The 25,460-nt window shown below is 32.5% G+C and overlaps 2 protein-coding genes across 8 annotated transcripts in view; both read right to left on the bottom strand.

Annotated features, from left to right (window-relative positions):
* Positions 1–336: 336 nt before the first annotated feature.
* On the bottom strand, positions 337–9,418 carry Dlg5 (MAGUK family member discs large 5). 6 transcript variants are annotated; one of them, XM_017908481.1, is made up of 13 exons: positions 9,286–9,418; positions 8,533–8,638; positions 7,876–7,893; positions 7,377–7,524; positions 6,904–7,252; positions 6,389–6,808; positions 4,997–6,085; positions 2,946–4,905; positions 1,757–2,783; positions 1,428–1,669; positions 1,075–1,304; positions 678–897; positions 337–575 (listed from the first exon to the last, which is right to left on the bottom strand). In XM_017908481.1, the coding sequence occupies exons 2-13, from the start codon at positions 8,573–8,575 to the stop codon at positions 469–471; spliced, it is 5,853 nt and encodes a 1,950-aa protein (XP_017763970.1). In that variant the 5' UTR covers positions 8,576–8,638; positions 9,286–9,418; the 3' UTR covers positions 337–468. The 6 variants fall into 6 exon arrangements, with proteins under 6 accessions (XP_017763970.1, XP_017763969.1, XP_017763975.1 ...); XM_017908480.1 differs by having other exon boundaries at positions 8,533–8,773; XM_017908486.1 differs by having other exon boundaries at positions 2,946–4,052; positions 4,329–4,905; positions 8,533–9,418.
* Positions 9,419–12,311: 2,893 nt separating this feature from the next.
* The window catches only part of LOC108553541 (Rap GTPase activating protein 1), a 171,719-nt gene continuing 158,570 nt past the window's right edge, over positions 12,312–25,460 (bottom strand). For both annotated transcript variants that reach the window (XM_017908488.1, XM_017908487.1), the window contains 6 exons: positions 21,103–21,285; positions 15,471–15,709; positions 14,407–14,685; positions 13,968–14,133; positions 13,008–13,850; positions 12,312–12,941 (listed from right to left, as the gene is read on the bottom strand). In XM_017908488.1, the coding sequence (XP_017763977.1) occupies positions 12,780–12,941; positions 13,008–13,850; positions 13,968–14,133; positions 14,407–14,685; positions 15,471–15,709; positions 21,103–21,285 (1,872 nt within the window). In that variant the 3' untranslated portion in view covers positions 12,312–12,779. The remainder of the gene's footprint in view (positions 12,942–13,007; positions 13,851–13,967; positions 14,134–14,406; positions 14,686–15,470; positions 15,710–21,102; positions 21,286–25,460) is intronic.

A 25,460-nucleotide genomic window follows, 5' to 3' on the forward strand; every position in this document is an offset into this window, starting at 1 on the left:
TATTGAGATTTTTTATATGAAATTTGATGTAATTCGCGACATTGTTTAAAAGACAATATGTATAATGTATGACTTAGTATTCTTCAAATAGCATCAAATATTTGCTGAAATAATTAAATACTTAATAAGATAATACTTATAAAGAAGCTTATTAAAATAAACTGTGCAATTTATATCAGACTTCAGCATAGTAAAATATAAATGAAAAGAAAAGGAAAGGAAAAGTCATTACAAACTTTGTATAATTGCATTACAACAAGATAAATGAAAAAGGTAAATGAAAATTGAAACAATTGTAGTATCGGAACGATAAAAAATAAAATCGAAATTCTTGCACACTGTCGAGACAAATAAGAGACCATAAATAAACAAACTTGTAACAATTTTGTACAATCGTACAACGTAAGGGCCCCCTGGTGGAATTTAGATTGATTTCCACTGCGGTTTGTGGGGACCCCCCCTTAAATGTCAGGGAGGTCCTCTAGGAACCCACAGCGCTTTGCTTTGTTCTTCATCTACTGCGGCTTTTACTTGCGTACATATATACGCTACATTTACACCAGCTGGAATTACAACTGAAATACGTGAAAATTATGTCAACGGTAATGAAACAAATCCATCGCAAAACATAAAACCATTATATCAGATACAAATTTTTATTTGATACGTATTCTTACCAGAAATATGATGCCTATACTCAGCTTCCAATTTCAATGCTTGTTCATACATCTCCTTGGCAGCTTTAGCGCTAACTTTGTCGCTTGGATATCTGGAATCTTTTACTTCCTTTATTTGTTTGGTACTTTTAAATTTAATCAACAAAACTATCGGATAGATCTGGTGTCGATGAAGTCGCTCAATTGATGCAATTGATACATCCAAAACGCAATGAGTATTCTATAAAGAAATATTTTTCAATTAAGTTTTAATGAAATATAACAAAGACACGAAAATAAAACCAAAGAATAATATAAATTTAAACTCATCTACTCTTAGGTGTTTAACCTAGTGTGTTTATACGCTTGCTATAAATAGCGTTATCAATATTGTATACGCATTGGATAAAAAAAATACCTTCTCACAGATGTCCTTGACAGCTTGTACTGTAGTACACTCGAAATAGCTTCCTTTTTTTCTGTAATCCACGTAAAGTGAATCGCGTAAACCTTGTTCAAGCGTTGCTTGAGAACAATGCATAGCTTCTGCAAGACATCTAGTGAACTGTCCTGGAAATTCTTGTAATAATTTTGTCACTACACATTCGCTTAACGGGCCAATAATCAACACCGGTCTTAGAGCTGGATCTACATGAAAATAAAAGTAACAGAAAAAATGTAATATTTTAATAAAATGAATTAATTTAAATTAATAGTTGATAAGTATGTATCAAACAATTATTGCATCAATTTTATTTCACAAATACTTACAATCCAATCTTTCAACCCGTTGGTAGCTTGCTGGAAGAGTTTCTTCATTTAGCGTCCCACTATCACTGTACCAACCCAAATTTACCCCTGTAAGATGTGACAATTCTTTACTGTCCCTACTGGAAGAACGTTGATGTTTCTTTCGACGGAAAAAGCTTCTTCTTGCACTTGTGCTACCCCTTCTAGTAGTATCTGTTTCTAAATCGCCTAATGAACGCCGTAAAAGCAATTCTTCTTCGACCCTAAGAATATTACGAACATATATATGTATAAAGATATAAAATAAAACCCTAAGTGGTTTTTTTAAATTTCTATTTTTCCCAACTTACTTGAATTTGCTGGGAATTATACCACAAGTTTGTCTTCTTCCAGATTGATCAACTATCCAAGCTCTCCAATGACCCGGAGTACCATTGAACATTGTATTATCCACATATAAAATATCGTCCTTATTAAACCTAAGTTGTAGGCTATCTCCAACTTCACCTACTCGATCGAACATTGCTTTTACATAAAAACTGTCTCCTGGTTTATCTTTTACTTCGTTATACCTTTCAGGTACATATTGAGCAATCAGTGTTACTTTATCCGCTGGTCTGGCCAATTCTAAAGCAGCTTGTTCTGCGGTTGCTTGTCTGAGATCAACACCGTTATATTCTAGGATACGATCACCGGTACGTAACCCTGCCCCTTCGGCGAGGCAGCCGGGTTGTACCGAATGTACAAATATACCAACCCCATTCCCACCTACAAGTGAGATACCTAAATTCGAACACTTCCTTGTTTCGATGAAAAGATACCTTGGTTCATTTGGCGGCGGGCTTTTACGATTTTGTTCTTCTTGCGTAGGGCTTCTTACGGTAGCATTTTGCCGTTGCAATGTGGTTGCTGCTTGATTAAGCTGTGCGCGTGTAAGAGTATTAGCAGTACCACGTAGTGTATCAAGAGTTGCAGAGTTACGCATATTATCCAATGTGGCTGAACTACGAAGTTCCGGTTTCCTTATATTAATATCCAAAGATGCCGATGCTCTAATTTCTCGTTCTCTTTCTTGTGTACTTCGTACTTCCAAAGATGCAGAATTTCTGATATCTCTTTCCCGAATTGTACGGGGTGGTTCCAAGGTGTTTGAAGTTTCGCGCATAATAGTCAAGGTATTAGAAGTATCGCGTGTTGTACTTAAACTACTAGAGGCATCACGTTCAGGTTCCGTACTTTCTAGCGGCTCAATAGTTGTTTTCCTAGGAGCTTCAGGACTATTACATGGAGTTGGTGATCCGCTACGACTACCTCCTTCAGCACCACCAGCTTCTGATGAACTCGAAGAAGCAGACCCTTCCTCTAACTCGTTATATTCTAACAAAAAAATAACATATAAGTATGACGTTACATCAAGTAGGAACCATGCAATAATGATAAATAATAATCACATTTAACGAGAAAAGTGCAAAAAGATTCGTATAAAGTGCATCTTGCAATAGGGATATTCTACTTGTTCTAACAAAACTCTGTACTCACTGTCTGGACTATACTGCACCAGCATCGTAATCGAATTACCGCACTGACGTAACACATTGGCAGCAAGTTGATAAGTAGCGCTTCTCATATTGATACCGCAGACTTCAAGCAACTGATCGCCAATTTGAAGACCGACTTGAGATGCTAAACTGTGTTCGCTAACAGTGGAAACAAATACACCACCGCTCTCTAAACAAGAAATCTGGATACCTAGGGGCTCGACTGACTTGTCTATATGAACTCTGCGAAGTTCTCCAGGTGCCGGCCTAGGCTGAGAGTAACAATAGTCCGGCATGCTGGACCGTTTGTTGCTACTACTCCCTCTAACAGTTCCACCAGAGCTACTTCCACCACCCGTACCAGGGCTAAGTACTTCCACGTGGAATGTTGGCATTGGACTGCCTCTTTCTGAAGTTCTTTCTATACTGCCAGTAGACAATTTACCCACGCTGCTTTTTGAGGTCACACTAGGATTTGATGGTATTCGAAAACGTTGATTTTCCTTTTTTCTCGGAAACGTTCCGCCTTCGTAGCCATGCGTGTATGCTGGTACATCGTATGTAGTGCCAATTGGTGGAGCACGAGATTTGTGGTAATGCAAATCTACAGAGGGTGTGTGCAAATGCCCGAATCCTGTTTGCGGGCCGGGGCTATATGAAGGTTCGAAACAATAAGATCGTGCATCGGGAAGTCCTATCGACTCCCCGGACTGTGCAGACGGTAAAGACGGCGGAGAAGGGTATCTCGAAGGTAAAGAATTCTGTTGATGGGGATGCGGATGCGAATGCGTACAGGGAGGAAATGAAAAATTACCAGTCAACTGCTGTCTCGGGCCGCTAGTCGACGAAGTTGAAGATCCAGCCCCAGAATAAAGCTGAGATTGCGCTCTATTATGCTGAAGTGTGTCTACTTGGCTCTCGTTGCTAGGGGTATACTTTTGCGTTCTCTTCTTCGAGAAATATTCTACATCTTTCCCCGTATTACCCGACTTTACGGAAAAGTCTATACTAGTTTCAGATGGTGTGAGCGTTGAACTGAGTCTATTTTCCGTGTTCTCGAATTCAGTAGCCGGTTTCTTATCTATCGGGATATCTTTGAACTGCACCACTGGAGTAAAGGATTTTTGACTAAATAACGGTCCAGTTTTAAGGAAATTTGGTAATGGTTTTTCTACAGATTTATAAACTGTATGCCGATTATTGACATTGGAAAAATTGGTTAAGGGAATAGGATTAGAAATACGATTATAATTATAACTTTCATACTTTGGAGGTTGATTAAGGAGTACACTTAAGGGCAACCTTTCTTTTGTTTTACGTGGATGTAAAATAGTGCCAGTACCGTTTTGAATCAGAGGTCCACCTCTCGCTTTCGGCCACGTACCTCCATTTTTCTCAACTTTTTCAGGTCCGCGTCGCTTACTTCGTTTCAGTACTCCGTTATTTGCTTTCTTGTGCTCTCTATTACTAATGCTCTCTATCACTGAATCCAGTTCTGCTATTGCATCTTGTTCCTGCTCGAAGGTATTCGGACTCGAATTGCGATGTCGCTTCTTCTTCTCTTCCCGATCTTTGCTGTGTTTACGTCCTCGTACTATATCAATCTTTTCTCGTAAATTGTCCCAAGCATTGCTAATTCCGCTTGGTTTTTCACCACTAACTGATTTCGAAACTTTGTAAACACTTCTATCACCAAAATTTGAAGCAACGTGTCTCCTTTCATAATCGTCCGATGGAATCTTTAACAATATTCTTTCTTGCTCTGTTTGTGAACAACTATTCACCATTTTTTGTTTTTCAGTACCAAAGCTACCATCAATAGTCATAGTTTCAGAACTAGTTGCTGAAGGTAATGGTATGCCTTTCAATGTCGTAATAGTTAATACATCCGTGTTTGTGTCATTCAAAGTTGCCATCGCTTCGTGACTGGAATTAATGCCTTCCATTGGTTTACTATTAATCTATAGAAGAAAAATATATTAGATTAGTATTAAGGAGGGGTGATACAAAAATCTAAATAAGTCCAATAGCAAATATATATGCAGAACATACATTCAAAACTCTATCTCCTACAGCAATGTTGCCATCTTTAGCAGCTAAACTACCAGGTGAAATCTTCGAAATATATACTCCAAGTTCCAAAGAAATACCATGAGGAACTGAACCAACTGGCAATTGAGTTGTTCTTAATGATCTTCTAGTCAAACGTCGTCTTCTTATCGTTAATGTAGCTGATCCCACCGAACAGGTACGTAAAGTTTCCATGATTACACGCGTAGAAACGGATGTACAATCTACATTGTTCACTCGCATAATGCAATCATTCACTCTTAATTTACCATCAGTAGCACTTCCTGATGTTACTTGAGCAACATATATTCCTGTATCATTTGGATAATATGGATTGTCACGGCCTCCAACTAGTGTTAGACCTAAATCACGATCAGAATCCAAACAAAGTCGACTAAGATCCAAATGAATAGTAAGAATTTCCCAGTCACTAACATCAGTATCGATCGCCGAATCATGAGCATGCGTTAAACTTTGTGCAAATTGACTTGCTCTTAACGCGTGATCACCAGATTCTATTTTTTCCTTCAGATCCTTCAGTTCTTTCGATGCTTCATTCCGTTGCTTTTTAATATCGTCGGAATCACGTAAAGCACCCGCTAATTCTGAAACCGCACGATCACGTTCTTTTCTTAATCTATCGCAAAGAGTTCTAATACTTTCCCTTTCTAAAACAATTTTATCTCTTTCACTGAAAGCCCAGTCTCTTCTTCGTTTTGAAACCTCTGCTTCTTGGAGAGCTTCTTCAAGTTCCGCTTGCAATTTATCGACCGATTTTCTAAGTTTATCCAACTCCAGGTTTGCTTGATCCAAATTATCCATACGTTCCTTATCTCGTTTAGTGTAATCTGCCGTGTTATTTTCTCTTTCAGCTTCTTTGTTCGAATTATCTCGTTCGCGATTATACGAGTGCAACTCCATACGATTTTTATAATCTCTGTTTGAACCTTCAGAATAATCACCAAATTTCTGACGTAATTCGTTACATTGTTTTAACGCTTCGTCACGATCTTGCAAAGCGGATGAAATTTCTCTTCTTAAAGTTTCAATTTGATAGGATAAAGCTTTTTTCTAAAAATAAGGAAAGTAGATATTAAAATACAGAACGTTAATTTAAAAATAGTACGCGTAGTAGCAAGTACTACACAGTATATAAATAACTAAAACCAATACAAAATCTGCAAGAAGAAAATAACAATAATGAACCAATTATTGTACTTAGTAATTTTTAATTATATTATTATTATGCATACAATATATTTTATAACATATTCAAATGAATAAAGGATAAATTAATAAAAATATGTTTATTAGATACAGAAAAAGTTACTTTTATGTTATATGAGAAGATATATCTAATTTAAATAAATTTACCTCTTCCATAAGTTGCTTGTTTTGATTTTCTAAATGTGTGATTTTTGTATATGCTTGAGTGAGATCATCACCAAGTTTTTCCATTTCTTTATGTACTGTATCTCGTTCACCCATAATTAAACTGTACTCCTGTAATGCAGCATTTCTTTCTTCTGTTAATCGTTTCATATCCTTACTAGCCTTCATACGTAGCACCATTGCATGATTTATTTCTTTCACTGCTTCTTCATGTTGCTGCTGTACTTTCGCTAGGGCTTCGCGATATTCGTTTCTTTCCCTTAATGCAATGTCCCATTGCCGAATAGCGGCAGTACACTGTTGTTTTAACCCATTACGCTCACGAACTGCACTATTACGTTCTTGAACAACTTCATCATATTGTTTCTTTAATCTGGCAGCTTCTTCTTGCGATAATTCCAACTATATTTAACGATATATATAAAGATTAGAAAATTGAAACTATTCTCTACAACTGTTGATATATATATATATATATATGCATGGTCTACCCATACCTTATTAACGGCCGATGAATGCGATGATATTAAATCATCGTATCGTTTCCTCAGGGCATCATACTCGTCTTTAACAGCATCATATTTTCGAAGAGCAGATAAATAGTGCTGATTCATAGTGTCACTATTACTAGCATCAGAAACAAGAACTTCTTGATTTTGACACCGTAATTCTGACACTTCTTTCTGCAACGCCTGAACTTCCCGATCTAGGCGTTGCTTGTCATTTACTAGATCTCCATATTTGCCCCGCAATGCGGAACTCTCTTGTGACGTTGCCTCCAACTGATTCATGACTGCTATATGTTGTCCCCTATAGTACTCCAATTCTTTCATAGTATGTTCACACCTGTATTTTAAAATATATTATTAGATATCTGTATGTGTCTGAATTATATTTGCTTTATACAGAACATCAAACACAATAACACAAACAATTAAGCAGTACCACGTTAAACAAAACCAGGACAAACCGTCTTATAGTATCGGAGTGCTTATGCCTAAGTAGCTGAAGCTGATGCATGGCTTGATCACACTGAGCTTGCAAACCATCATAATCATTACGACATTCAGGCCCACCAACAGGACTGCCGACACTGCCATAGCCTCCACTATCTCTTTCTGCATGCCATACACGCAAGTTTATCCAATAATACAAATTGCAAAATGGTAAGTACAATGCTATTAAATATAAAAAGTGTAGTTCTACATATAAGAGTAATACTACATATAAGAGTAATACAACAAAGTGTGCATTAAATTGAAAATAACTATATTAAATACTTGTGTTAAAAATTGATTTACATTTTTTTTATAAATTAAACACACATTGTAACAGGATGTGTATAAAAATAGCAATAAACGTAATAAACTACTGTAAATAATTTATTGATTTTAAGAAAACTCAAAAAATAATTCAATCCACAATACAATTTGACATTAATCTGTATTTTTCTTATATATTACTCTTACCCATATTGAGTGCTCCATCTGCAAAAAAACAAGGAACAAAAATATAAGCAATTGTAGGTACAATATATAAAGCACTATAAATATAAAAGTGAAATGATTATATTTATATAGCATACACTATGTTGTTACAATTGGTAGAACAATATAATCAGAGGTCTAGCTAGCTTTCACCAGGAAAGAAACTCTATGTCACGCATGTAAGCATCATGATTCACTGTTTTTTGCAAAGTGAAATTATAAATACTTTTTAAGTATCACCTACAATGCTCTATTAAACTCCAAAATAATAAAACTATTTACTTAGTTCATATAACACAGTATTCTTTTATTTAAAGAAACATTTTAATGTACTTTATGATAATGAACTTTTATAACATGAAATATTGTAACATATAAGATTTATTAAATGTAGTATAATACTAATATCTGTAGGAATTTCTCTCCTCTATTTCTAAAAATAAACATAATATTGCTGTTTCCATTATTTTTGCTACTGCTTCAAAGATTAAAATTAAAATAAACCACTTTTTGGTATTACTGAAATTATTAGGTCAGATTTTTCCATTTATATCTGTCACTATAAGAGTAGACTACCAATACAGACATATATTGACATGTAACACATGTAAAGTATAGAAAACTAAAAACTATACTCACCACTACTTCCAGCACTATCCAAGGAAGACGCACCAGAAGCCATACTCTTGATTCACCGAGGATCTACCACAAATATTTCTCTAGCAATGTACGTGCTAGGTATTGCCTGGAAAGTATCCATGCGCTGTACTTCACGGAAGAGTGAACCCTTTGTGAATTACTAAGAAGTAGCCTTCGGGATGACATTACGGCTATGGTCTAAACGGTGCATGGCGCTCATCAGAGGGATGCAACAGTGCACCTGGCACACATACACACAGAGTAGCTCTTACTCCAATACAAACACGTGCCTTGTAATATCGAGACTTTTCATGCATCACTTTTTTCCGCGCGGTTACTGATACGGGAGAAACAACGGGTGGACGTATGTTTTCTGAATGGACGTAATAAATTAATCTACGTTTTGCTGATGTGTCTCAATCTTTCGCGACCGCGTCGTATCCGTTCCTCTTTTCCCTGTCAACCGCGAGGTTATCGATCCTCGTACAAGAGTAAGCACAAACGGGTAACGATCGCCGGGTGGCTCATTTCTAACAAACTGAAAACTTGTTATCACTGTAGAAAAAAAGGAGCCAACAAGCCTTTCAGCAGTAATCTCGATCGCGCACCTCTTCAGATAATCCATTAACTCGCTCGACAACACTAAAATCGCCACAATTTTCACTTATTTCGGTCGTTCAGATTGCTGCAAACTGCGCACCGTTCATCCCGAAGCGACTAATGTCCCGATATTAACGATAATTGATCGCTCACCTGCTGCACCAACGAACCTGACAATTAGCCATTTTCATTCCGCCACTACAGTCTGTTTCGCATTGTCGATAATAAACATACTTTGTGGACGAGCTTGTTACCGAGGCTTGCGGCGCTAGTATCCACATAAAATCGGTCGATTATGTCGTTTGAAAAGGTTCGTTCTAGAATAGTACTCTTCCTATTAATGCATTCCTAAGTTTAGAATTTAATAATTGTAATTTAGGTTATGTAATATTTTTTAATATATATAAATTTATAAAATGATAAATTGGTTTTTACGAAATATGACTTTTTTTATGCATTATTAAAACTAAGTTATCTTATGAGACGAATATTGATTTTGTATATTCATTTAGAAAGGAAATGTACCTCTTCAAATTCGAAAATATAGTTATTATTGAAAATTTTTTTCTTAGGAAGAGTAATAATATGAAGTTAATTAAATAAAATAAATTTTAAATAATATTTTCAAATATAATTCAAAATATGTTTCACTTTACAACTGTAAATTTTATATAAATTATAGTTATGATATATAAAAATGGTATCTTGGAATCATAAGAAATTGTGACATTTAAAATATTTAACACGTTAAATATCGTTATATCTAACAGTTTTATTTTAATAAAATTTTTGAAAATCATTATAAAAACAATATGTGATAAATGAAAAATTTGTAATAAATATTTTAACTTATACTAGGAAGTATGTTATGTAATAATAATTGCAAACAATTGGTTTAAATCATTTTATTTATTGGCGAACATCATTACCACTGATTTTCAAGTTGACAGTCGTGCATAGAAAAGAAAAAATAGTATGCGAATACTTACACCAGTCATAAGAAATATATACTTTCGTGTCATAGTGTCAGAGAATAATAGTATTCGCAGTTCTGTTAGATAGATTTGGGCGATTAATATTAAATACAAAATATATATTTATAGCAGTAATATTTTATCTCTCTCTCGTACGCACTCACACTCTCTCTTGTAATATAATAACACATATCTCTTTGTAATATAGATAATCTTTCTTTGATTTTGCAAGGCCAGCATAGAAATCACACTAGAGAATGGTAAACTTAGTCTTTTTTTTTCTAAATTTTAGACAAAGAGACGCTCTTATCAAATGACCCATTATTTAAACGCAATTTACGTTATATACATTTGTAAAAGTAATCTCGACTAATTTCGAGCTCATCATAAATATGAGATTTAATACGTAGTAATGAAAATTTTTGGGTACCTGCATCTATTTCCAATAATAATATATATTCTTTTAAAATTTTGTTGTCCTGCAGCATCAGATTATTTACCATATGCATATGTGTATGTATGTATGTGCGTGCTTTCTTTAAATCATTTGATGTTTGTAGTTTGTTTATAAAATAATATTTTGAACGTTAAAATAATTGTAGTGTACATTTTTCGGTATTTGAGATGTTTGGAGCATCTCATTTCATAAATTCCACGAAACCAAATATTCGGGTGACCTATTTTACACTCAGTCTAAAACAACTTTGTAAAAATACGTTGATCGTAAACCGTATAAAATATACTGTGTGTGCTCATCTTTACGACAGTTAAAAATAGGACTACAGAAAAGTGTTCGCAACGATTGCTATTTTGTGTATATCTTTTGGAACTTTATTTTTCTAAAGATCTCAGCCGGCATTACAAAGATCATTATTTGACGTAAATTTGAATACAAATTGTCTTAAAATAGGTTTTGAGACATAACTTTTATAGTGACGTTTCTTTGATGAGAAATTTTTATTTATGTATTACGATTCTTTTACAGAATAGAGATTTCCATGAGTAATGATTTTTTTTCGACATAAGCAATATAAGTAATTAAAAAAATCATGTTGTATCGCATAAATGGCAAATCAGGAGTTTCATGTAAAATGGAAAAATGTGGTACACTCCAAAACGACATTGTACAGGCAGTGATAATTGTAATATGTCTGCAAAGTATTTGTAAAGACATATAAAGTTCCATTGAAATTCAGAAGAAAACTTGTACTTGTAGAAAAAACGTTTGCTTGAGAAAAGTATATGCTATTTCATACGCAGGTTTTAGAGGCAAATATCGTATGAAAAGGAATGTAAAAAACTAAGAAAAGTAGATTTTACTATGATAAACTTTGGTATTATATATGAGTGAACTTTCATGTCCCTCTGTCCTTTCCTTTCTTCAACACTTTCGATCTTTCTGTGTAGAAAGATTGCCGATTATTTACAAAAAAAATTATATAAAGTACAACGAGATTAATAGTAATGAAAATAATATTAATAATATTAATTATAAATCATACTAATACCATTGGTGAAAAATAATGAAAAAAGGTGCATAACTAAGCAAATGAAATACACTTAGTTTACTTTGCGTATTAGTGAACAATGAACGATAATACGTGTTTAAGACGCATGTTACTGACACATCGATACGTTGTATGTTATTAAACAATTTGGTGCATTTAAATCATTATAACCGTTAAAACGGTTAGAAAACCTAATCTTATTCTAAATTGGCTAATGATGCCGGAAGATTAACTAACGAGGTGTTCTCATATTTCTTAAAGTTGTTTCGGACTAATACTAAAAAACTAGTAATGGTTTCGGTAAATTTACCGCGACGAATACTGTAACTAGCGATACATATCTTTGTTTCAATGTGAGACGTCAGAAATATATCGATAAACACATATTTCTATAGCCCATAAGCGTGTGGACATTTATACCAGTCACTTTATACTGTTTTATGGGACAATAATACGCAGTTATCTTGTTCGAAAACAGTACGAGAACTATAACCGCTGTTTTATATATATATATATCGATCTCGATTTATGCACATTTAATTATTACAGATAAAATATGTTATATTAATTTCTGTATATTTACTCTCGATTTCGGAAACTAAGTCTAAAGGCCATTTTACTTTTTATTCTAATCTATTATAATGACAAGATGTATCTACTTTTTTAAACATTCCTATTCATATTTATATGTTGCGTGTGTTTGTGTGATCATTTATTTGTAACTATATTGACTATTAGACATTAACTTACACCTACTAATAAATTAATAGATAAATAATATTGTTAAAGGTCAAACAAATATTTCTACAAGTAACAATTGGCGTCTACGTTGCAAATATCTCGAAAGACGCATCGCTATATTTATATCGCAAAAACATTTTTTCTAAATATCCTTCACTGACCCTTTCTCTTGTAATATACAACGTTTGTATCAATTTCTGCCTAAAGAAGTTCAACCACAGTGTTAAAACATAACATAAAGCATTTCAATTACAAGTTTTAAACTCTTTGCAAACTACCTCGGAAAAATTTCTTTAAAAGAAGAGGTTCCGAAAAAGTACGACGTATAGAGTTTTCAACTACTGCGTTCAACTAATTATTAAAATCTAATAATTGCAACGGGAAGTTATCCGCCGATGAAGACAAATGTATCTCAAAAAGATTTTTAAACGGTAGATGTCTGTTGATTATTGTTATCCAATGGAATACTCGTGGGGCATTCTTTCAACATTGCTCGCAATCGAAGAATTTCCTTTGAAGCGGCTGCAAGGTCCGATTGTAACTGAAGCTCCTTTTCTCGAAGTCGTTTTATATCACGTTGGCAAGTCTGAAAAATAACATTGTACTTAGATTATTGAAGCATAATGCAGAGTTTTATATTTTTTATACGTACCACGTTTTGCCTCAGTAAATCTAATTTGTCGCATTTAAGCCTGGTGACTTCCATTCTCAAATTTTCATTTTCTAAAACGCCATCCTTAGTGGTACACCTTGTGGTATCATGAGTTTCGGCTGAACTCATCGATTCAAGGCCTGTATCGCTGTCTGGGTATACAGCTTGGTCTAGCTCTAGCTCGCTGTTTAATGAGCTGTCATCGCTTTCTGAAATAACCCGCTGGGTTGTTTCTGTTTTGTCCGACCTCTCTTGTTTCCGTAAATTTTCGTGAGTCAGTCTTTGAACGGACGATACAGAAGTTTTATCCACCACTGTGGTATCGTTGCTGCCACAAATCGAGGTGGTGGATTCTCTACGATCAACCTCGTCTTGCTGTAAGGTGGCCAAACTACTATCTTGATTGTCTGTGTTAGATAAACTACTGTCCTGACTTCCTAAGCTAGGGCTTCCACGTTCTGAATCTCTTCTAAGGGTTAAATCCGGAGAACCCAAGGGACTCGAAGGCTCTACTGAACGTTTACTGCTAATTTTTGTAGTCGATTGTCGATTGCTAGGTGGACTGGGCTCAGACTGGCCCTTTTTTGATAACTGCTGTGGTACACTCTCGGTTGAGGCGTTCCTAACGCGCGATATCAGCGCTTTTCGAACGGTATCGATAAATCTAGAGCCACTTCCACCACTACCAGATCCCGAAGCGTCGCTGGCTGTTGGACTTACTGGGCAATTTCCTCCGAATCCTAAACCGGTACCTCCTAAGCCAATTGCTCCACCAAGAAATTCTGCTGTCTTCGCTTGTAACTCTTCTGTCAGAGACTCTAATAGAGCTGATCTCGTTCTCAGCTACAGGATTAAAAATGACATCATTAGCATCTGAATTTAAATATATAATAAGTGGTCACTGTCGCTGGAATAATTCTAGCACGGAATAACATCACAAATCACACGTGCAATAATTACCTCAAGTTTCGAAAACTTTTCAGCTTTGTAAGCCGCATTCTCAGCGTTCACTAATTTCGTCAAAAGGAATTCCTTGAATTCGACTCCACGCAAAAATACAGCTGGCGTTGGCAAAGCTGGACCAAACCAGGGAACATCATTTCGTGCCGTTATACTGACCTTGTACCTATGTATAGAATTCATATGAGTGTCTACACAAATAACGTACCACGTGAAAAATGTAACGCATAAATATACCGAAATTACGATTAACGACAAAATCTAACGTCACCAACGACGAATTAAAATCTAACTTTCCCATTTACAAAACATAACCTTTAACGGTTCGTTTCAACCGGATGTTTGTTTGAGGTTAGGAATGGCGATTTCGTAACTGACGTAGCCGAACTTTATGCGACCTTACTACATAGACACGATGCATACGAATCTAAGAATATACCTCGTATTAGGAGTGCAGGGGTCGACGACTTGTACCACGATGAATGCATGTAAGAAGTGGCTAGCGATCATATCTGGACTGAAAGGGGTTGGCTCCTCTTGGAATATTATCGCGACGATGTCATTGCCGATGTGTCTTTTACGCTGCAATTGCTGCGAGTCTCCTGGACTGTATGGTAAAAGAGAAGCGACATGGAACAGCACTTCTCGACCTCGAAATACCTCGTACACCGCGGAATCTCCTGTCTGTCCGTGTCGAGTATCCAAACCTCCGCGATATCTGTGGACATTGACATTTAAGTTCGAATATTAGAGAGTAACGAGATCGTTTCATAACAAAAGCAGAGACCGATATTTGATGGTAATAAGTTACTGATTATTTGCTCTTTAATTCTGGCGTTGAATTATAATTTTTAATCTGTATCAAATAAATTCGCAATGGTATGGTTATGGTATTATATGATAATATTGCTTGGTAAAATGGAGATACTTTTTGGCAGACTGGAATTGTTAGTTGATATAAGAAGGCAGAAAATTTAATTGGATTTAATAAACTGTATATGTATAATAATGATAATATAATAATAATACTCTATATAATAAATAGATGAGTATATAAAGAAAGAAAAAAAGATTATCAAAATATAAGGGTTAAGTTAGGTTAATGAAGTTGATAGAATGGTAAATTTTTGTTACATTATAACTGTGTACCAGCTAGTAGTAATACAAAGGATTTTATAATAATCAGTATTTTGTCAGTCAAAATGAAAAGATTAACTTGCACTGCATTAATATAGGTTATATACAACTGATTACCCATGCAAAGTATTAAAAAGTATTAAAATAATAAAAATATCTTTAAAAATTATTAGGAGATATAAAAAAATGGTAAATAATAATACTAAAAATGTTAAAAATATCTTTTAAGAAATTATAAATAAAATTCAAAGTATTTAAGAAAATGTATGAAAACCTATATTCCATAGTCAGCAGTCTACTTTTCTTATTTTATTTCAAATATCAAATTACTCGGAAGAACAAAATTCTGTGACAAATGATACCAACCCTTTGTGATCTTTCAGATCAATTTTCTGACCCAGCAGGTCGAGAAATTCTTGGAAAGCAGGCGTGATCTGCCTATTCCCAAAAAGTTGTTCTTCTGTGACCTGGCCGGCACGTTGGTGAAGAACACCGAATTTAAACCTCGACACCAGAGCGTGTTCGTCGTACCGTGCTATCAGTGTACCGGCGCCGGAACAGACGACGGGCATCAGAGTGCTTACGTTCAGGGATTCGTTGATCGCCTGGAAAAAAGAGACTTCGTCAGGCCACACCGCATCCATAAACCATGATGTTAAAAAACGAAAATAAAAAATAATATATGCCGGGTATTTCTCGCAATATGCGTAACAAATAACTTCCTCTGTGATTAAACGTCAGCATCTGTTTCTGTTTTACCGACTGCGATGCATTTTTACACGAAATTTTCAAGGGTGTTTGACCGGATAGAAGAGAGACTTGTCTGGTTTATTTCTGATTCCTATGTATAGTTAAAGAGACATATTCAAATAATGTTTTTAAATAAATTCAAGAACATTTGAAATTAATTAAGTATTAATCACGCCATTATAAAATATCGAATTGGCAATAGAATTTAGAAAGTATGTACATAGATATAAAAAATATTATATATTCGTTTTATTCTGCTTGTGAAATGATACCTATTAATATTAATTTATTATCCAATGTGGCAGTTAAGTATAATATTGTGGGATTATTAAAAATAATTGAATAATTAATGTAAACTGGAAAATGTAGAAAAGTACTGAAGCAATATTTATAAAAAACTTAAGATATTAGAAATATTTATAATATTTTTCTATAAAATTTAAGAAATACTATTTAATATTTAAAACAAAATTAAACTTCGAGAAAAATTTGTTGTCAATCCAAATAATTCTATTATAGAATGAAGTATTAATTTTTTAACCCCTTACACTCGATGATTTTTTTGCTACAGAAGAGTAGAAATTCAAAGGTATTCTGCCATAAAGCAGACGATATTTTTTAGAACAGTAAATAAAAACTCGTGTGATAATTAACACGTAGAATTATTTAATTTCAATACCTCGCACACTATTACGTTATTTTAAATTTAGTATGTTCATCAATATCAATTTGAAGGTTGTCTCTCGAGTGCAAAAGGTTAAATAAGTTTTTTTAAAATCCTAAGTAATGAACAATTCTATCAGCAAAATTTACAATTTCGATGTAGCTGCATTTCGAAAACGGTAAAAGCTTTTGTAACGAGTACTCATATGAAATGTAAATTTGCGCAAAATCATTTGAATTGAAAATGAACAACAAAATTTCAATATTTATTATGCAATATGCATAAAACATACATATGTCTGCGTAATACAGGCAGCTTGGTAAACCTCGACAATAGTTACAAATACCAGGAAGAGATTTCAATTGTTACTTTATAGGTTCAAATTAAGGACAATTAGAAGCCTACAATTAAAATGCAGATACGAATCAAGTACTTGCTACAAATTCTGCAGACATTCGTCAATACGTATTGAAAGGAAATTCATGAAATATACATTTATTTCTATGTGATCATTAAACTTGCGAGTAATTATTTAAATTCGTTGCCTATAATTTGTGACTCTTATTGAGGCTATTTCTATATGAAAATTAATAAATTAGCAATGGAATAATAATATAATATATTATGATAGAAAATAATAATGTATAATAAAAACAAAAGAATTTATTAGATTTATAGAGAACTTCTTTTCCAAGCTTTTCATATTTCATTATTATAAGAGAAATAGTAAAGAAAATTCGTGAATTTTACTATAATAATATTTGTAAATTATTAGTGGAATAATAGTATAAAACATTATTATAATAAATAATAATATAAAAACAAAAAAATTTGTAAGGCTTATTAAGAATTTTAATAATTTATTTAACTAAACTATTTTTTAACTATTTTTGTAACAATATTAATAGAAATATTTAAAACAAAATTAAACTTCGAGAAAAATTTGTTGTCAATCCAAATAATTCTATTATAGAATGAAGTATTAATTTTTTAACCCCTTACACTCGATGATTTTTTTGCTACAGAAGAGTAGAAATTCAAAGGTATTCTGCCATAAAGCAGACGATATTTTTTAGAACAGTAAATAAAAACTCGTGTGATAATTAACACGTAGAATTATTTAATTTCAATACCTCGCACACTATTACGTTATTTTAAATTTAGTATGTTCATCAATATCAATTTGAAGGTTGTCTCTCGAGTGCAAAAGGTTAAATAAGTTTTTTTAAAATCCTAAGTAATGAACAATTCTATCAGCAAAATTTACAATTTCGATGTAGCTGCATTTCGAAAACGGTAAAAGCTTTTGTAACGAGTACTCATATGAAATGTAAATTTGCGCAAAATCATTTGAATTGAAAATGAACAACAAAATTTCAATATTTATTATGCAATATGCATAAAACATACATATGTCTGCGTAATACAGGCAGCTTGGTAAACCTCGACAATAGTTACAAATACCAGGAAGAGATTTCAATTGTTACTTTATAGGTTCAAATTAAGGACAATTAGAAGCCTACAATTAAAATGCAGATACGAATCAAGTACTTGCTACAAATTCTGCAGACATTCGTCAATACGTATTGAAAGGAAATTCATGAAATATACATTTATTTCTATGTGATCATTAAACTTGCGAGTAATTATTTAAATTCGTTGCCTATAATTTGTGACTCTTATTGAGGCTATTTCTATATGAAAATTAATAAATTAGCAATGGAATAATAATATAATATATTATGATAGAAAATAATAATGTATAATAAAAACAAAAGAATTTATTAGATTTATAGAGAACTTCTTTTCCAAGCTTTTCATATTTCATTATTATAAGAGAAATAGTAAAGAAAATTCGTGAATTTTACTATAATAATATTTGTAAATTATTAGTGAAATAATAATATAAAACATTATTATAATAAATAATAATATAAAAACAAAAAAATTTGTAAGGCTTATTAAGAATTTTAATAATTTATTTAACTAAACTATTTTTTAACTATTTTTGTAACAATATTAATAGATTATTCGTGCAAAAACAATACAAAATACTTGAAGAATAAGTAATAATATGAAAGCATAAATGTTTTCAAGATTTACAGAAAATTTCTATACTTTGCTATTTTGTAATACATTTATTCGAAAGCTTATTGCATTATTGTCGAAGCATTAGCAACAACATCAATTTATTCAAGTTATCGCAATAATAAAGTTCCTTTCGACTTCTTCTGTCTCTCTTATTGCGTCAATTCTAGATGGACTTGCCTTATGCATAAACTTTGTTCCAACTTTAGCGATTTTCAAAACACTGGAAAATTATTTTGAAATTCAAAAACCGTGAACTTATGTTCGAAATTTTCCACGATCGATTTATGAGATAACTTGGAAATACCCCTAATTTCTATGTTTTATTTTCTTCAGCTTTGGCGCCAGTCCAAGTAAATGTTTACGAGCGACGAAAATGTCAAACGCATTCCTTTCGAACTAATATCTGACAAGTCTTGCAAACAATACTCTTCCCTCATTGTCTGTCTACTACAAAATCTCTATAATATTTTTTACACGTTAAATAGTGAGAATTTTGAGAAAAGGAGAATTTTTTTTCTCATATAGGAAATTTCAAACAATACTTTTCTTCTCTCGTTATCTACTACAAAACCTCTATGATATTTTTTGACACATTAAATAATAAAAAAAAGAATTCTTTTTTTCTCATATAGAAAATTTCGCCAAAAACAAAACCATTTAGTTTTCATTCATTATAAAAATAATATACTATAGTAATTTCTTTCTATTATGGAAATATTTTATTATAATAATTCCTTTTTATTAAAGAAATAATGTAATATAATAATTCCTTTTTATTACAGAAATATTTTTTTATGGTAGTTATTTTTATTACAGAAATATAGTCTAGTAGATCTTTATTAGTATAGAAATATTATATTATACTAACTTTTTTCCATTATAGAAATATAATAAAAATATTGCTACTTCAGAATAATTTAAAATATTTTGAAACGTATAATTTTTAGATAAATTACAAGTAATAGTAAAAATAAAGATTCGTATATTTATATGCACTATTTATCTGGACGTTTATATAACTACCATAGCAAGTAGTTTATGATAAGTAAATTATCTGTGGTAATATTTCAAATTTCATTTTTATTTAATACGCGATATTTAACTTTCCGCAATTGATTAAATTTTTCTTTTAAGAAAATATAAATAAATAAAAATTTACAACAAAAAATTTGTATTAAATATAGAATAATCCAAATTTTTAAAATATAGTCCAATATCCTTATTAACATTAGAACTACCGAGTAGTAATGCACAGTTAAAAATACTGCGTATACCTAATAATTATGGAACTAGTATAATGAAGGTAAATTACGCATTTACTTGAATAAATAAGTATCTGTATGCCTTTAATAACTGCACAAATAAAATATTTGACAGTAGATATTTTGGTTTGTTTGGTATTTCTAGCATTAATAATACCCAAGATACTCCCTATATAGTATGCAATAAAATAATAAATCCCCTATAATTTCCAGTGTTTTGCAAGACTCATGCAATGTATGCAAATTTTACGTATATACTTACTCATATTATAAAATAATAATTTAAAAGAAAATTAACTATATTTCACATTTTTTCTATAAATTTTACTCAATCATGAGAAAAATGGGTGTGGTAAAATGATACCACACATGAATACCAATTTGACCCCAAAAAATTGTACATCATATTAAGTTTAAAATACAAAGGAACAAAAAATATCGACTTTTTTTATAAGTGCAGAAATATTCCAAAGATAGTAATCCTTTCCCAACATTTTTGTCAATGTGTCATAAATTAAATTTAATTTATATGTTTCTTTTTAACAAAATACAAGGTTTTGAGGTTACACGAAAGCTCTGAAAACCATTAGATGTGTTACCACTCGTCACTGCATCGACTAAATTTTGCTGCTCAAAAACGAAAAAATGCCTCAGGTATTTTCCTGTAATAAATCCAAATCTGTCCGTAAAAACTATTACCACGTTACATTTGAAAGCCAAATAAATAAAACCTCGTTTTTTTCAGAAACACTCAAAAGAAAACAATTTTTTCCAACAGCTTTGTCAACAACCAGTATCAAAACTCCATTCACAATCACCCAATCCTTTCCGCCAAGACATACCACTTGGATGTTGCCCAAGAAACACGAAAATAAAAATCGCAGAATATACCATCGTCCTGTCGCGAAACAACATCTCTATAACACCCACAACGATCATTCTGCATCTTCCCTCACCCACTTGACCTTCCATCGCGTTCTTCTCCTCGAGGGTTAAAACAGTGCAACGCACCCGCTCGATAGATTCTAACGAGCCTAGAAGAGCCACACACACACACACACACACACGTTTGATACTCTACGAAACATCTCTGAAAGGAGAAATTCGCGGTGAAAGCGGCAGAGACAAAGAGGTACTTGAACTTCCATATCTCGTCAAAGACCCCCCAAAAAGGGAAAAAAGAGAAAAAAAGAAAGAATAAAAAAAAAGAGAGAGAAGAGAGAGGCTTCACCTTGACCATCTTCGCGGGTGACGGATTCGGGCCGAGGTTCGCGGCGGGTACCAATTCGTGAGTGGAACCAGCCCGCAATCGCAGCAAGACCCTCCAGTGTTCCTGTCCAGCAACCGTCTCGGCCTTCACCGAGACGAGGACCGGCCCGTTCTCTCCGTCCCGTCCCACCAGGTTCACGTGCTCCTGCAAAAGAAAAAGGTTTAAGCTGGATGAAACGAAGCGGGTCTTTTTACGATCGAGGCCGAGTCGCTAGTCCGCGAGATGCACCGACCACTGGCCTCTAGTCGGCCAACTTTGATGCCCTTCTGCGTCGAGCACCTTGCCGGTGAAAGGTGCGACATTTTCGCAGGCCAAAACGACGCGGTTAAGGGTGCACGTGCCATGAAAGGTCGAAAGAGTTACGATCGGGTATCGATTCGTTCACTTCTGCGTCCTCTTACGGCAGATTCGGCGACAACGCGAAAAGCGCGGACCTGGGTTCATTGCAGGTACACTGCGCATAGGAAAGTATTCGTATGTGCCATTTTTAACATAAATGCGTGGAAAATAAAAATTCGTGATAAAATATCAAGAGAGTAAAATTAAAAGTATTTACAATACGTTTCTTGCAAACATGCAGATTGTCATTAAAAATATTTGAAAGCGATGTTATTATCAGTCGAAAGAGAGAGGTCTGGATGTTGTTGTTTATGATTGCCTTAAGAGGACTTTCCACTGAACTCACTAGCGCCACCGTGACCCGTATCTCGAACGAAGGTACTGTAGACGTTCTGTATATCGTTGAATTACTTTTTAACTTTACTGATATAATCTGGTACGTATATTTCAATTATCGAACGTAGAATACTTTCGTGTACAAGTGTATATATAGGGTGTTCCATAAGTAAGGTGGCGAATTCTGTTGGAATGTGAGTTTTGATGGGAGATCGGGCTTGGAGAAAGAGAGTTACAGTTCCATCTGTATAATTCAAACCTCTTTAAAGAAAGGAACTCGGGAAACGGTTTAAAGAAACTGATCTTTTTTCATTGCATTTTTTGTCGCAAATAATGCTTTAACGTCTCAAGAATGTGATATAAATACTTCAGACCGAAATTCAAATACAAGTAAATTTCTAAAGTATTGACTTCTTTAAAACGAAAATTTAAAACCTGTTTTTCTCAAAACCACATTACCTTTTTTTTTTTCTTTTTAAACTGACGAGCAGTATAACTCTAAAAATAATTAATCGATTAAATTAATCCAAAATATATGTATATAACTAAATTTTTCAGGTTGTTCCTCAAAAACAAAATCGAAAAAGACACTGAAAATTCTATTGCTGGATTTTCATCTCCTCAAAGTGATATTTGTAAAAGAAGAAAAATTATTATACTAGTGTTAATATTTTAAACATATTGATGGACTCTTTTAGTTGCTCATGGAACACCCGGTAGATTTAAAAAAAAAATTATTTTAACAATTTTTTCTTTTTAAAGGACAGGAAATACAATGACATGATATAACAGTGACATAATGGCAATAACAGGAAGCAAGTGATGATATTACCTATATTTATAAATACAAACACGAGCAGAAACGGAGCCGAGAAATTACGGTTAACGTACTGGCGGTTATTTTCAATATCATTTTACATTTTCACTCAAAAATAGTTTTACATGTAAACACATTTTTTCGAACATTCGACTTCTTTCTTCGCGAAAAAATTACTACTCGTTCAATTGCTACGTATTCAAATAAATAAAGCTACGAATGGTGGACAATTTGTAATTAAAATTACAAATTAAAATTAACAATTTCTTAGTGAAAATTTTCTTTTTTATAATTCATTGCACGTATTTCGTGCAATATTTTAAATTAGAAATAAAGATTTTTCATAATAATGCGAAGAATTATTCTAATTTTTGTTTTTATCGGTAATGAATATAATCATTTATCATTAGACACTTGCAGCAAAGTATTTTCATGTTACAAGATTAATTATCTTTTGACGAAGCAGTTAAACATTCTTCTAATTAATTATTTGGACAACTATGGAGGCCAGAAGTATTTATTTATAAAATTTATCAGAAAAAGAAAAAATCCTTTTATATATATTCGTTTATAAAAAAATATTCGGTATATAATTGATATTTTGTCAGATTTAGACAGTTTTCTTCAACAATACATAGTACCAGTAGCAGTATTTGTATACCAATAAATTTTCCATTCATAATATTTACATAATTCTGAAAATAGAATAATACAGAAATTTTCAATTACTAAACTGTTTGCGAATGAATGTGTCAATAAAAAAATGACTATTTATAAAATATAATTTAACGAATGCTCAATTATAATGCTTTGCACGTGCGATTTTTTTGTTACAGGAAAATAGTAATTTGAAGACTTTCTGCCATAAGGTCGACGATATTTTTAAAACGGTAGATAAGAAATCGTATGCAAATTAAGACGTAGAATTATTTTACTTCGACATTCGACGCATCGTTGGATAATTTTAAATTTGATATATTAATTAACAGCGATCTTTAGAACCTGATTAAATGGCGACCGAGAATCGCCTTTCGAGTGCAAAGGGTTAAATGCAAAAATGGTAGCGTGATATCGATATAAGTAAAACCTCGTTTCATTATCAGCTTAAAAGTTCTAACGATTCTCGCAACAATTATATGCATGGATGTATAAGGTGTACGTTAAATAACATGATATACCAGGTATTTTGTGTTACACAATATGTGTTACGACGTAACACGTTGCGGTGTATCATTATCGTACGTTAGGGTAACGTGTTACATTATGTTACAGCACACCGGGCACACCTATCAAAGTAACATGTCACTGTACCGCAAAATGATATAAGCTAAGGTAAGTCTCTTTATCGGTGAAAGATTACGCGACGACGTAAGAAAATTAATATATTCGAAATTAACAAATGCTAAGGCCAAAGAAATAAATATGACTATTTAAATGTAAATTTATGATTTTGACATTACCACATTATCATTTTAAATCTATACCGTAAACAGAATATCCTTGAATTTATATTATTTTCAGAATACTAATGCGAATTAACATAATTATATGTTAATATTTATCGGATAAAAGATAAGTGTTAATTTAAATAATTTTAATTAATTAAAATGCAAGAAAAATGGTAATAATTTAATTTTTAAGCTATAAAATAACTTTATCTTATAGTATAGTTATCTTATATAAGATAACTTTGAGTAAAAATTAATACAATAATTTATTTAAATTGTTTAAAATGTTTTTAAATTGAAATGTTGATTTAAATACGTAATATTTGAATTTAAAATAATGTATATACTTCAAGAACCTAAATGTAATGTTTATAATTCACTAAATTCGGGAAATTGCATAATGTAATCATTATCTTTGTATTATTACGATATAATAGATTACGTTAAAAATTCTTTTTCTCACTGGTCTCTTAATTCATGAAAATAATTTACAAAATAGGGTCAATAAAATGGTAACCAGCCTACATAATTAAAGTACAATGGAAAGTCGATTATACGAATTTTGATTATGCGAATGACCGATTATCGCAAATTAAAAAATTTGTCATGTAATATATCTGAATTTGACTAGTAAAGACTATTTATAATATAATTCTTAATTATTAAGAATACTAGAATTAATTATTAAGAAGACTATTTATATTATAATTCTTAATATAATTCTCAATTCTTAAACAAATTTTAAAAATTTTTAGCTGATTTATGACATAATAAAAAATTTGCTTCTTTCAAACCGATTATCTGAACGAATTCATCTCTGAATTAATCCGAAAAATCGAAGTTCTACCGTATATATTAAATTATAAAAATTGTAAAAGGTATAAATATGAAATTTTTTCAACAATTTATAGGTCCCTTTTTCCATTTAAATATTTCAGTCGTCACAGTTTTGGCAAAAATGATGATTTTTCTATTTTTAAATTAAGAGGGAACAACAGAAGCTAATTTTACGTATTAATGCTATGTATGAATTATGCTATTACAAAGTAATATTTATATACCATTAGTCGAATGCTGAGAATTACGAATATATCATTAGTAATTTAATGTTAGCACACGTGTGTTATCTTATTATCTGAGAGCTCCACGTGCATATCTCGTAACGTATCTCATAGTTTCCCATAACTTCTGTTTATAATTTCCGTTACACTGTATAATTGACTCGATGTATTTTAAACAGGCTGATATATGACGAATTATATCGAATTATCCTGGCAAAGAAATACTGACGTCGAAATCTCATGGGAGATCTAGAAACATAAAAGGTAAAGCGGTTCTTGAATCGCTGGTGATTCTTACAGTGGAAAACATTAAGCAGA

Source organism: Eufriesea mexicana, unplaced genomic scaffold (assembly GCF_001483705.2).
Source record: "Eufriesea mexicana isolate 0111107269 unplaced genomic scaffold, ASM148370v2 scaffold11095, whole genome shotgun sequence".
NCBI lineage: Eukaryota > Metazoa > Arthropoda > Insecta > Hymenoptera > Apidae > Eufriesea > Eufriesea mexicana.